We start from the raw sequence: 12,983 nt of genomic DNA on the forward strand, positions 1-12,983 counted from the left end.
ACGGACACGGTCGAGGAATTTCTGGCGAGCGAAAAAAAAAAAAACCAAAAGGCAAAAAGAATAAAAAAATTAAATCACACTTTGGGTTACACAAACTCACGAGATCGCTCTGCTAATACTGAAACCTGAGGGTCACACCATATGATACATGCCCAAACACGTTTCCCTCGGGCGACGATGAGACTAGTAGCGAAGTGGTCAAACGCGAGAGATTTAAGTGTTAGGTCTTGGCTCGTTTGCCGGGATGTGGTGATGGCTCGCTCAGTGTGATTAATGCCAGATCCTTACCTATTCCTCTTCCTTAGGGTTCGTGGGTTCGAACCCCACCTAGTCTATTCTTTTCGGCTTTTTTAACACCTTATGTACCCTGTCCTCACTTCGGACCTTGCTCCGATTTGTTTCAAAGGACTTGAGCGCCTCACAAGGGTTGTACGACCCTCAAGCAGGATTTTAAGTTAGCCGAAAAGGGTCGCACAAGTGGGCAAGGCCCTCGTGGTCTGAGCCGGAATTTCGTTTTTCTATTTTATTCCTCTCGGAATTTCGGTGTTTGGAGCCCGCTGATTTCCCTTCCACTCATCTTGCGGGGTTTGAAGGAGACCCCTGTCCGTTCAACCATCGACTTGGTGTTGGTCTCTTGTCTCGGTCTTGCAGACGCAAACCTTCCTAGCTTCGCCGTACATTCGTCAAGCACACGTGCAATGGTGCGAGTGATCTCGCTTGGCTCATCCTTCGCTGCAGGGCCCGGCATCGACCCTCAAAGCAACCTCGATGCAGGGCGAAGCTTCAACAACTACCCCAACCTCTTCGCGCGCAAGCTCGGCCTCGATCCTACCGATACCTCTCAGTTTCTCGACCTGACTGTTTCAGGCGCGACGCTGCTCAACGTCAACACGGACCCCCAGACTGCGGGTAATACGACGTTTCCGCCTCAGCTCGATTCCCTTCCTCCTGTGCAAGATGGCGATGACGGCAGCGACCTGGTCATCACCATCACGGGCGGTGGCAACGACATGTTCTACATCGGCAGCATGTTCGCCTGGACGCTCAAGCACACGCTGTGGGGCAAGCTGGTCACATGGCTGCTGATGAGGCGGGAAGAACGCGAGTGGCTCGAGCAACCAACAGTCGCGACGCCGGAGCAGGTCAGCCAGCGCTTCGCGTTTCTTCTCGACAGCCTCAGACAAAGGTACCCCAAAGCAAAGATCTACCTCGTTGAGTACTTCGCCATGATTGGCCCCGACACTGTTGCTGGGAAAGACGTTGGCTGGGATCAACAGCAGATACAGCGGTATGAGGAGACGGCGGAACTGCTGCAGAAGCTATACAAACAGGCAGCGGGGGATCGACGCGGGGTTCATGTCGTTCCGTTGGCAGAGGTGTCGAAGAAGCACGCACTGGGGTCGCCGGAGCCGTGGGTGTCGGATGGCTCGCTCTTGAACTTCTACAGGCACGGGGCATACCATCCTAACCTCAGAGGGATGCAGGCGGCAAGCGAGATCCTTTTGGACTTCCACGAGAAGCTGCAGTCGCAAGATAAGTGTCCATGAAGGCATCGTCCTCGTTCTCAGGCCACGCAGGTGAAATATAACAGTGGCCAAAAAATTGACCGGCAGTCGGAGCAAGGATTTACGCGACGCCGGTCAAGGGCGACGTGGGGAAACTTGCACGGTCTGGCTCGTGCACCTGGACGCCGCTTAATCCGGTTAAGCATCTCAGGCTATCATTCCAGCACGAAACCATTGCGCTTGGTCACCGACCAGAACCCCGCATTATGTGCCACTCGCTTGGGAAAACCAACGCTTGTTCGACTTCGCCGTGCCAGCAGTAGGCGCAGTCGTATCAATAAGTTGACCGTTTGTCTGTGTCGAGTCGGATGAATCTCTTCGAACGCCGTCATCTTGGCTCCTCTTATGATCCCTCTCGTCCTTCCTTCCCACTCTCATCCTCTTGTCATTTCTGTAATAAGAAAACGCAGCCATGCCGTCGTACACACCGCCGCGTTCCTCCCAGCCGCCCACAGGCGTGCCTTTCGAGCTCTCGCTCTCGACTCACCCCTCCACGCCGCACCACCGCTCTTCGCTCACGCCTGTCTCGTTTCTGCTCCGTGCTGCGCTTATCACGCCGCGCAAGCTCGCCATCGACCATCCCGAGCGCGGCTATGGTTTCACGTACGAGCAGTGGGCAACGCGCTGCCTCTCGCTCGCCTTCGCCATCCTCAGCGTGCCTGGGTTCAAGGCTGGCGATCGGGTAGCGGTCATCTCGCCCAACGCACCCTTGATTGCCGACGCTCACTGGGGTATTCCCGCCGTCGGAGGCATCATTACGCCCATCAACATCAGGAACACCCCCAAAGAGGTTGCCTACGTGCTCGAGCACTCGGGTAGCACAATCATCCTGTGCGATCACGAGTTCACCCACCTCCTCCCCGAGGCGAACGGCAAGGTCAAGGTGGTGGTCAGCAAAGACTCGGGTGGTCAAGACAAGAACGATGAGTACGAACACTTCCTCGATCAGGGCTGGCAGGCGTGGCAGCGAGCACAGCAGGCGGAGCTCGACAAGTTCAAGTCGCGCACCAAGCCGTCGGCGGAGCCCAAGACGGGCTGGAAGCTGCTCAACGCTCCTCTGGACGAAGAGGCGGCCATCGCCCTCTGCTACACTTCTGGTACCACCGGTCGACCCAAAGGCGTCTTGACGAACCATCGTGGTGCCTATTTGTCGGCGATCAGCAACGCTTTCGAAGCAAACATCACTGCCGACTCGCGCTACCTCTGGGTTCTTCCCATGTTCCATGCATGCGGCTGGACGTTCCCTTGGGCGGTCACCGCCGCGCTCGGCACTCATCACACCATTCGCAAAGTCGACAACACTGTCATCTGGGATGCGCTGCGTAACCACGGCGTGACGCACTACTGCGGCGCGCCGACCGTTCAGATTGGCCTGGTGAACCACCCCGACGCCAAGAAGCTCGATCACAAGGTCAATGTGGCCGTTGCAGCCAGTGCTCCGACTGCCAACCTGCTGGCCAAGATGGAGGGTCTCAACCTGCATCCCGTGCACGTTTACGGTCTCACCGAGACGTACGGTCCGTTCACACGTCGATACTTCGAGCCCGAGTGGGCAAAATTGGACGTCGACGCTCGCGCGCGCATGATGGCTCGCCAAGGTCACGCATACTTGACCTCAGACGAGGTGCGAGTGGTGCGCACTGACTCATCTACCACGTCGACCGAGGACCTCATCGATGTCGAGCGCAACGGCAAGGAAACAGGCGAGATTGTCATTCGCGGTAACATGACCATGCTCGGCTACTACAACGACCCCTCTGCCACCTCGAAAGCCGTCATGAAGGGGTGGTTCCACACAGGCGACCTGGCGGTCCGACACCCAGGCGGCGAGATCCAGATCCTCGATCGCGGAAAGGACATCATCATCTCCGGCGGCGAAAACATCTCGTCCCTCATGGTGGAACAGGAGCTCGCGGCACATGGCGATGTGCTGGAATGCTGCGTCATCGCAAGAGCGCACGAGAAGTGGGGCGAACGAGGCCACGCTTTCGTCGTCCTCACAGAGCAGTCCAAGGGTAAGAAAGGAAAGGAATTCATCGAGGAGCTCAGGAAACACTGTAAAGGAAGGATGTCAGGTTTCGCCGTACCAGAGTGGTTCGAGATCGTAGAGGAGCTGCCCAAGACAAGCACGGGCAAGGTGCAGAAGAACGTGCTCAGGGCGCGATTTGCTAGCAAGCTGTAATGACCCATGTAGGGAGATGATTAATGTATTGATAGAGACGTATTTGAAATGCCGTGACCTGGGGAGCGCTCGAGGAGACTCAGCGATGCTGCTGGAAAGCGGGATACATCACATTCTTGAGCAGCTCTGGTGCCTCGTGCGGTAGGAACATGCCACCTAGCAGCGCGTATGTGAGCCTGGCCTCGCCGTACGACTCTGGCTTGTTGGACATCATGGCCTCATGCGGCACCCAAAAGATCGAGCCTTTGCTTGACCCTCGCAGATGTGTGCCACTGTAACATTTCGCGGTGCATCGCAAACGCAAGCTGACGTCCCTGTCTCCAACTTCACGCAACCCAAGCGTCGCGCCGCAAACCTTTCCCAGCGTCGAGACAGACTCGATTATCATCATAGATCAGTCAAAATGGATTGCTCTCGAGGGTCACACTTCACATTAGATCAGCTCGTCAATAAGCATGCCAAAGAAGGCCAGCGAGAGCCGGCTGAATGACCCCGTCTGTGCTGAGAGTTAAGGAGGCGCTCTTGGGTAAGAACATGCCGCCCAAGAGCCCCAGACTTGCCACTCCACCCTTGTCGAGGTCCGCCAGTGCTTCGTGGAACACCCAAAAGTCAGCTCTATGCGCGATTAGCGGGCTGTCTGCGTTTGACGGATGTACCTGCGTCATCATGATGTGCCTCTCTGCTCCGTCACCTGCACTCGGCAGCGTCAGTTTCCAAATGGTTGGCTGTCGGCTTCGATGCTGCTGCACCGCGTTCACGACTTGAAAACGCAGCCGTTGCCGTATGTTTGCCGACATACGAAGTTCTTGCGTCGCTTGGTCTGGATGTGCGCGCACCGGTGGCCAAAGGAACTCGCCTTCGTTGATGTGGTCTTCAGGGCGGTATCCCGGGATGAGCCTGGCTGTCCAGCCAGCGGATCTCAGATGTGGTACAACGCGCTCTTGAATTCGTTGCAGGATGTCAGGGCTGGGACGAAAGAGCGTGTTGTCAATCAGGAGCGTGTTGCCGTCGAGATAGTGCTCGAAATTGACGGGATGGAAATGTCCGTAATGAATCGTCGACCGGAAGAGCGGCATGTCGAGCGGATAGGGCCTGCTTTGGAAATGCTGTCTACCAACCAGCAAAGGACCCCAAGTACGACCGTCTGCCGTGGTGAACGGGTGCACCTGGTCGCCGTCGTGGAAAAGCTCGTTTGCAGTGAGTTGAGCGGCGGGTTGAATGAGTCCGTCTGATGAAGAGCCGGCACCGCTACCATGGGGTCTTGAGCCGCTCAAGAGCGCCTCGGAGAACTCCTCGTCGGTCGGCAATCGATTCGTAGAGTGTGAACGTCCGAACGGGCTTGGGCCAAATGAAGACAATGTCGGTGAAAAGGGGCTCCACCCCTCGCCCCCGATGGCATTGTTATCCATCGCCAGCACGAACGTGCTGATTAAAAGGATCGAGAGTATGGAGAGCGACATCGCGCTGTACCGCTGCATCTTGGTTCAGTGCTTTCTAGAAGAGCTTGGAAGGTGAGCGAGATTTGCGGACGATCCGATGAGAGAATTTGTGTTCTTATACAGTATACTGTAGATCTGAACGGTGGCCACCGTAGAGGATTTTTTGCACAACGGACTTCGTGAAGTTCAACAAACGGTGCAAAGCCTGGTCCGTTCATTAAGCAACCAGTTAATCAAGCTCGATTCAATGTGACACAGCATCCTCATTGTCTGGCCATGGGTGGTACCGCTTGCAACAATCAAGTCGGTTGCTAAGCCTCTGTTGGCGGGTACGTTGCCAGATAGAGGCTGTGGGTTGCGCTTACTATATTACAGGCGCACCTCCTTGACGATGTGCTGATCGTCTCTTACGTCGGCAATATCCCCTACATCGTGTGGGTGTTTGATGAAGAGGAAAAAGCAGAATGAAAGATGTCCCACGCCGGGGCACACGTCCGGTCCTCAGTGAGGCACATACTGGACCATCTGCCCCGACTCCAACAGAGCCTGCTTCGCTCCTCTTGGCAGCAACATAACGCCAAGCAATGCCATACCTTTACGGGTCGTCATCTGACCCCCAACCCTCCTGTCAAAGAGCCTGGGCTCGTAGAACATCCACAGGGAGTTTTTCGGCATTCTGACATCCACCGTCGTGAAAGGCTTCGGATCTGACATGGTGATCAAAACAGACCTCGGCTGTGCTTCGGATGTGGATGGGATCGCGAGTCTGAAGAAACCTGATGCGAATCGGTTTGCCCTGAGCCGATTGTAGATCACTCTTTTGTACTTTGTATCGAGAGTTCTGGCGTTGATAGCCAGTCCGCGTGCGGTGCGTCGTACGGGAGGCCACAGGAACATGCCGTGATAGAAGTACTTGTCCCGCTGTGGAAGTGGGGTCTGGAGGCGGACGTCTCGGGCGTGAAGAACGCGCTTGATCGTCGTTGCAATGCTCTCAAGCATCTCTGGCTCTGGACGATAGACGAACGGATCCGCTGAGAGTCTCGATGGCACTCCCGGCCAGATTCGACGGTTGCTGTTCTCAAGTTCCGCCGGTCGAGTCCCGTCCTGAGTATACAGGTTGGTGAGCTCGTGCATCCACAAGGGATACTCTTTCGGCTGGAACTTTTCGCGATGTAGGTTGTACGGGCCCCATTGCAGACCAGACTCGTCGTGGAAAGCGGGAATGCTATTGCGCAAGCTTGACGATGCGCCTGCGTCAAATGTAGCACCAAAACGTGTTCGGGGAGAAGGAAGGGCGCTGGAGCTTGGAATGTCGGCTCCCGGAGTATCAAGCTGGGGCCCAACGGGCTGAGATCGGTACGCGCTCTGCTCCCTAATTGGATCCATCCGAACGCTGGGAATGGTCGGGCTGTTTGGGTCCATCGCTGCCGACCAGGCGACAAAGCTGACCAGCAGAGCGTACGAGAAGACCGTGAACGGAATGTAGGTCATCATCTCGGGACAAAGTACGTCAAAGGTCGTTGGAAGTGTTTGTATTCAACGACCGAGATTGCTGAGGTTGAGACCGAGCACGTTTGCAGAAGCTTTCACCTTATAAGAGATCAGGATGTCAAACTTGTTCTTAATGCGGAGCACCGATCAGCGCCATCAGCGCCAGACCGTTGTCGAGGACTCAGAGATCGAGAGCTTTCAATGTTGCAACAGTGAAATGAAGGGTGGATCAATTGACAGTCGCCGGCGCCGTTGCCGAGGGATTGGCTCGCCTAATCAACTTGTCGCACGACGACTCCATCAGCATTTTGTGAGCCTCTGATACGGTCACAGCTGCTTCTCACGCCACTTTCATATACAAGGAATAGCTCTGGACTGTCGTGAGCGATGCAGCCAGTCTGGGAAGGGAGCAAGGACGAGAGCTCGCGAAGCTTCTCTTACAGCCCAAAAAAATCTGGATCGGCCCCTCGCTGTATCTGACGGGTGCGGTTGAAACTCCGCTCAATTGTTCCGACTCGCTTTTTTATGCATCAAACGGCTGTCATCCGTGACAATCGCTGTGTGCTCTTGCAAGGGATGTGAGTTCTCTAGTGTGGCGAAGCACGAATAAGCTCTCGATTAGCACTACATCTAAGCTGCCAAACACATGTGATTCGTGAACGCGATCAAAGATGTTTGAAGACCGTGATGTCGCCGGATCCCAAGAGAGTCCGCTGTGCGCCCTTTGGCAGAAACATGGCGCCCAAGAACGCTGTCATCTTTCTCGTTCGATGTGGGGGCTGTCTGCGCTCGTAAAAGAGCCAGAGCACCGACTCGGGACGGCGCTGCCCATGAATCGGCGTCAAGGCCTCATTCTTGACGACCGTTGTTCCCAAGATGGACCGCGGTCCCGTCGAAGAGTCAACGGTGAACAGATACAAGTTTGGTGGCGCTTTGATGACCCTCCGCAGTCGATCGCGTGGGATCTTGAGCAAATGGTTCTCGAGAATTTCTTTCGGCATTTGGTAGCCGGAAAGCGAGTTCTCGAGCGGAGGCCAGAGGTACATGCCTTGGAGGAATCCGGGGTGGTTGCGATGCACCTCTTTGGCATTCCATCCCGTGCTGTGAAGTCGGCCGAGGATCTTTGAACGAAGACGTTGTAGCACCTCAGGCTCGGGACGATACACAGCTGGCAGCCAGGGATATCTTGAGGCAAATCGCCTGGACGGAGGGGCGAAGGCGACCGGCATCGATTGGTCGCGCTGGTAGATGTCTGCCAGGGTCGGCTCGTGCAGTGGGTAGAAGTGCAGCTGAAACTTGGATGCATGAACCGGATAGGGACCCCACTCGACTCCCAATGCATCTCTATGCGTAGGCACATGGCCTAGCTTTGCACCTGAAGCGACTGCAGGGCGTCGTGATGGGCGTGCGATGCGCAAAGATACTTCACGGTGTTTCCTTTCAGGAACAGCGTCTCGAGCAGGAATCTCGTTCGAGTTGGCGCTGCTGGTATCGTCCGAGCCTGGCGTCCACGGACTGTCTCCGTGCTCGGAAGAGAACTCGTTTCCGGAAGAAAGTTCGTCATGAGCCTTTGACGGCGCAGCTGCCAGTAGAGCGGTTACGGCGAACACCGAGAGCAGCCAGAGTGCGAACGACTGTTTCCTCATCTTGTACATTGACACGTGAGAGGGATGACGTTTCAAACGAGGCAAACTTACACCTGAGACTCGCTCACAACTTGCGATGTTTTATGCCCGCTCGCCATCACCTTCGCACGCTTCTCTCCGACTCGATCGAAGCCTTATCGATCATACTCCGGCTATTCCGCATACCATTTCGACGGTCGATCACTCAGCACGATGAAACGCCGCCGAGCGTAATAATGTTGTTCGCCGTGTTTTTGCCTTGCGACGGGATAGGTCTCGAGACTCGTGCGCCATGGCATCAAAGCCTATATATATATGAAGCGCCATTGATGCAATGCCATCGATTGCATTGCTATTGTCTGCGAAGCGATGACGGAACGCTACTGGCGCATTGTTGGTGCGCCCTGTGCTTTTGTTTGCAATCGATAAACGCCATTGATGTGAATGTCTGCCTTGCTCTTGTGTAGAACAGCCACCCACCGTGATGCTTGCGGATCATGAGACCTTTTCACGGCAACACATGTCAACGGGAGAATCGAAGAGACGCCGACTCGCCTGGCGTCTATATCAACTCGGCTTCAAAGAGCGTTGAGCGTCATTCTCCTCCACGCCGCCAACCAACCGCATCCCGTCATTTTTTGTTCAAGATGGTTGCCATCCTCCGAGCCCTGGCCTTCGAACTGCTTACCTTTGGCGTCCACAGCGTCATCGCGCCGCAGCCCACCCTCGACCGCCAACAAAAGCGACACTACGACGCTTCCAAGCGCTTCCTGCGCACTATCTACGGTTACGAAGAGTACGAACCGGTCGAGCGACTTGCGCACTTCCTTCCCGCTCATCCACAGCTCGAGCAGCACGCCTGGCAGCACGCTCTTGCTCATGGAAACGGACCCGTCCATTGGACCATGAGCTCGAATGAGAAGAATCTTTTCGCAACCACACGCATCCCGAGCAACAGCCGGCTGGGACGAACTTGGAACTTGGATTGGGTCGACTGGCCCAGAGACGCGTATGCCTTCTGGCACGTCAAGAAGGGCGGCGATAGGAAGCTTTTGCGCTTGGACGTGTGGCCTTCGCAGCCAATTCCGGCTCCGGTCGAAGCTGTATCCGCCGAATGGCTGATGCAGCGCGCTCACTAGGCGCCTGAAGCTCACAGCACCGCTCATGTCTTTTGTGTAACTGTCCGACTTTCACTTCTCCTCTGGTCACACCGCTATCAAGGTATCGTTCATTTGAATGCAGTATCACGATCATCTCCCGAATGCTCTGGTGTGGTTCTCAAGCCGTTGTTCTGTGCGACCAGAACAGCGTGCTCTTCCCGATGAAAAGTCCAGAACTTCGACAGTGGAGACATCCGAGGTGTAGCTTCATCAACCGAATGCGTGTCATTGACACTCAAATCGCAGGCCGCGACTCGACTGCGTATCATTGACAACAAAATACGCCTATGGTCGAGAGCGTTGCGGGTGGGCAGACGGTTACTATGCAGCCGAGCTATCCCGTCCTTGCAGCTTCTTCAATCGCGATCGCACGCCTCGCTCTGATACCGACGGAACTTGGTGGTACCATCTGCAACGACAGTGCCTACGAGTGATACAGAGCCCTTTCACTCTGTCCCCGACGATGAGGCCCGGTCTTTCTTCGGCAGCGCAAAGAGGTGAGCGGTGTGTCTTGGTCGGACTTGGCCGCTCTCTTCAACGTCGATGCGAAGATATAAGGCGGTCATCTCACGGCAAGTCCCCAACCGACTCAACAACAACTCTCGCAAAGACCTCTCGCCAAGCAACCGTACACAATGGTGTCCATCATTCGAAGCGTCCTCCTCGTGGCCTTTGCCGCCTTCGCGCTCGCCGTTCCGCAGCCGAGGCTCGACAGCGAAGCGCTGGAGCACTACGAAAACATGCATGGCTTCCTGTCGAACCGCTACCCTGCGGCGGACCAGGGCACAGTTGCTCTTTCCACTCGACGGGAGTACTACTCGCACCTTCTCTCCAGCCACACGAACGGCGAAACGGAGGCAAAGGTCTTTTCGCAGACCAGCCCCAACGGGCCGGTGCACGTCTCGTACGGAGCTCGATCGCGTACTGCGTACGTGACGACCAAGATTCCGCACGACAGCAATCTCGGGAGGACTTGGGGGCTGGGTGTGCCGAGCATCGCCGACAACGGAGAGCGACGCTATCGCGACCTGTACGCGTTCTGGAAGGTGGACAAGAGAGGCTCGCCCAAGCTGCTCAGACTCGACACTTGGTTGGCGGGAGGGCTCACGCCTCAGGTCATGAGTTGGGACGCCGTCAGGCACTTGCTGCGTGGATGAGCGTCGATCAGTCGACGAGGAGAGACCTTGATGATGATCTCGCAAATAACGCACAAAGAATTGTCGCCGAGCGATAAAGTCAAGCATCAGCTGTAACGAATCAGGCCAGCGTTGCTATCGCCTCTCTCAGTCCCCTTTGCCCCTTTCCCCACACGCTCATCGTGCCTTGTCTAAGACCTCCTCCAGCGGCTGCCAGCTCCACCTCAGTCCTGTGTACTGCAGCAGATCGACGTGCACCAATCTAGCCCTGTTTCCCTCCCACGTCCAGAGAAAGCTCGCAATCTTATGCTCCCCTGCAGGAGGATGATGCCATAGGCCCATCTCTTCGTAGAGCGCATTGAGGGGATGAGCGGTGCTGAAAAAGTAGGGCTGGTGGTCGTGTGTGAGCCGACCGACGAGGAAAGAGGGAGGGTTGGTGCGGATGAAGCCTTTGGTTTGAGCAAGCTCCCATGCGGAAGTGACCACGTCGGGGGTGCTGAGGATGTGATAGTCTTGGAGGCGGCGGAATGTAAAGCCTGCCTCGGTATGGAGGCTGCTCTGAAGCGCGCGGGTCGCTTGAAGCATCTCGGCGTCGCGGGTGGTCGTGCCAACGCACCCGGAAAGGATTGCGATCGCCAAAGCGATAAAGATGAGCGGCGAACCCCTGTAGAGTGAGAGGGTCGACATGGTTGCGTGTTCGAGCTGTAACGTGTTGTTACGTTGCTTGAACGAAGATGGAGATTGAGCGATAGGGTCGTTGGAGCGGGTCGGTGCACACGTCGTCATTTAAGGAGGGTATGGATAGAGGTGGGAGCGCAAAAGCTGTGGATGAAGCTAGAGGTCGCCACCTTGACTTTCATCTCGCTCCGTCCCGCCCACATTAGACTGCAGTGAGAGTGTGGGAGGTGGTGGTGTAGAGCAAGTGAGAGAGCATCTTTCACAACGCTGTGGCGGCGACGGAGTGGGCATCTTTTACAACGCTTTGTTGGCAACAAAGTTGAGGCCTCAGAGCCCTTCGAAATTAGGTTTCGCGGCTGAGCAGACACGATGGCAGAACAGACATCGATGCGATCCTCGTTAGTAGAGCTCGACGTCGACTTGTACCAACCAGCTCGTTCCTTCTTCTTGCCAACACAGCCATGCTCTCCCTGTTCTACGTCAGCGCCTGTGCTGGCCTTGTGCTGGCCTCGACATTGACCCGCATCAAAGCGATAAACGAACTTGCACCGCACCATTTCGTTCCAGTCTGGGAAGCCTTTCCTGGCCGACCCAATCCCATTCACCAACGCTTCGAGCCGGCCAACTCTCCCGCCTCGGGCCCTAGTACGCCCATACAGCCAGCGAGTCCTATTCGTGCAGAAGACGCTCCTCTGCAGCTCCACCCGTACCTCTTCCAGCCGGTCGCCTACCCTACTCGCATGCCCGAGCTCGCGCATCTCTACACGGACTCGACGCTCCCCGCGGACTGGACGGAGGAGAATCAGGCCTACACGAGTCGCTACCGGTTCAGCCGCATTGAAAGTCGGCCTTTGCTGTACCGTCCTGAACCTGCGCTGCTCGAGGGCATCGGCGGCACCATTGTTGGCGATCTCGGCAGCAACGGCGTGACTCTCAAGACGGCCCGCACAGGAGGCGCCAGGTACACCGAAGGCGTCTTCCTCTGGCCGCCGCTGCATTACGCGGAGAACGGCCAACTGCACATGCCCGCGAATGTCCTCGAACCTCGTCTGTCCGACATCCCCAACTCGCGCATCCGGACCAAACCCGAAGCGCCGGAGCTGTACAGCCTCGATGTGCCAGTGGAGGGCCAGGTTCGACGCGTTCTCGCTACGCGTGCTCAAATCCAGTCGTTCACCACCCTCTCCCGTGCCCACCGCCACAGTAGCGCCCTGTGGCTGTTCTACGAATCGAGGATTCTGCATCCCGAAGAGATGGAGCCGCGAAAGACGCTCGCGTTTCTCGGCGCCATGCTCCTCCCCACCCAGGCAAGGGACGTGCTGTTGGCGACGCAAAGGTTTCAGAGCTACGTCCCTGGGGAGGACGATGCGGCGGTGGAAGGGTTGCTCCGTTTGACCCTGGGTGCGCGGTAGGTATCCATTCAGGGCGCTCCCCCAAAAGAGGGTCCTTCGTCACGCCAAGTTATTGTTAGCGCCAATGCATTGTCATGACACGAACTCTGCTTGATGAGTGGGGGTGATGAGGATCTGGTCGATCAAGCACCCCCGTTGTTGCCCCTGTGAGGCTACGTGGGCTGTAAGAATCGAGGTTGGTGCAAACGCGCTGCAGGTGTTGTTGGAGTCTTGGACGACGACCTACCCTGCCTGCATGATGATTGTCGGCGGACGCTCTTCATCATGGTGCCCTGCCGCGCTACACAGTGGGCGG

The 12,983-nt window shown here is 56.4% G+C and overlaps 8 protein-coding genes and 1 non-coding gene across 9 annotated transcripts; 6 read left to right on the forward strand and 3 right to left on the reverse strand.

Moving 5' to 3' along the window:
• The first annotated feature begins 180 nt into the window (after window positions 1-180).
• Window positions 181-335, forward strand: PSEUBRA_006539. The gene is made up of 2 exons: window positions 181-218; window positions 293-335. It is a non-coding gene; the product is annotated as a tRNA-Leu (tRNA).
• A 363-nt stretch (window positions 336-698) lies between these two features.
• On the forward strand, window positions 699-1,547 carry PSEUBRA_006157 (SGNH hydrolase-type esterase domain protein; the record flags this gene model as incomplete). Its single annotated transcript, XM_016439489.1, has 1 exon — window positions 699-1,547. The coding sequence occupies one exon, from the start codon at window positions 699-701 to the stop codon at window positions 1,545-1,547; it is 849 nt and encodes a 282-aa protein (XP_016289831.1).
• Window positions 1,548-1,977: 430 nt separating this feature from the next.
• PSEUBRA_006158 (AMP-dependent synthetase/ligase) lies at window positions 1,978-3,747 on the forward strand (the record flags this gene model as incomplete). Its single annotated transcript, XM_016439490.1, has 1 exon — window positions 1,978-3,747. The coding sequence occupies one exon, from the start codon at window positions 1,978-1,980 to the stop codon at window positions 3,745-3,747; it is 1,770 nt and encodes a 589-aa protein (XP_016289832.1).
• A 1,808-nt stretch (window positions 3,748-5,555) lies between these two features.
• On the reverse strand, window positions 5,556-6,680 carry PSEUBRA_006159 (uncharacterized protein; the record flags this gene model as incomplete). Its single annotated transcript, XM_059465716.1, has 2 exons — window positions 5,556-5,611; window positions 5,780-6,680. 2 exons carry the CDS (start codon window positions 6,678-6,680, stop codon window positions 5,556-5,558), a joined length of 957 nt encoding a protein of 318 aa, XP_059321741.1.
• Window positions 6,681-7,342: 662 nt separating this feature from the next.
• On the reverse strand, window positions 7,343-8,332 carry PSEUBRA_006160 (uncharacterized protein; the record flags this gene model as incomplete). The annotated part of the gene is made up of 1 exon (XM_059465717.1): window positions 7,343-8,332. One exon carries the CDS (start codon window positions 8,330-8,332, stop codon window positions 7,343-7,345), a length of 990 nt encoding a protein of 329 aa, XP_059321742.1.
• Window positions 8,333-8,949: 617 nt separating this feature from the next.
• On the forward strand, window positions 8,950-9,441 carry PSEUBRA_006161 (uncharacterized protein; the record flags this gene model as incomplete). The annotated part of the gene is made up of 1 exon (XM_016439508.1): window positions 8,950-9,441. The coding sequence occupies one exon, from the start codon at window positions 8,950-8,952 to the stop codon at window positions 9,439-9,441; it is 492 nt and encodes a 163-aa protein (XP_016289833.1).
• A 656-nt stretch (window positions 9,442-10,097) lies between these two features.
• PSEUBRA_006162 (uncharacterized protein) lies at window positions 10,098-10,619 on the forward strand (the record flags this gene model as incomplete). Its single annotated transcript, XM_016439504.1, has 1 exon — window positions 10,098-10,619. The coding sequence occupies one exon, from the start codon at window positions 10,098-10,100 to the stop codon at window positions 10,617-10,619; it is 522 nt and encodes a 173-aa protein (XP_016289834.1).
• Window positions 10,620-10,775: 156 nt separating this feature from the next.
• PSEUBRA_006163 (uncharacterized protein) lies at window positions 10,776-11,285 on the reverse strand (the record flags this gene model as incomplete). Its single annotated transcript, XM_059465718.1, has 1 exon — window positions 10,776-11,285. One exon carries the CDS (start codon window positions 11,283-11,285, stop codon window positions 10,776-10,778), a length of 510 nt encoding a protein of 169 aa, XP_059321743.1.
• Window positions 11,286-11,737: 452 nt separating this feature from the next.
• Window positions 11,738-12,688, forward strand: PSEUBRA_006164 (uncharacterized protein; the record flags this gene model as incomplete). The annotated part of the gene is made up of 1 exon (XM_059465719.1): window positions 11,738-12,688. One exon carries the CDS (start codon window positions 11,738-11,740, stop codon window positions 12,686-12,688), a length of 951 nt encoding a protein of 316 aa, XP_059321744.1.
• Window positions 12,689-12,983: the final 295 nt, after the last annotated feature.

This window comes from Kalmanozyma brasiliensis (genome assembly GCF_000497045.1).
Source record: "Kalmanozyma brasiliensis GHG001 unplaced genomic scaffold PSEUBRA_SCAF8, whole genome shotgun sequence".
In the NCBI taxonomy this organism is placed as follows: Eukaryota; Fungi; Basidiomycota; class Ustilaginomycetes; order Ustilaginales; genus Kalmanozyma; species Kalmanozyma brasiliensis.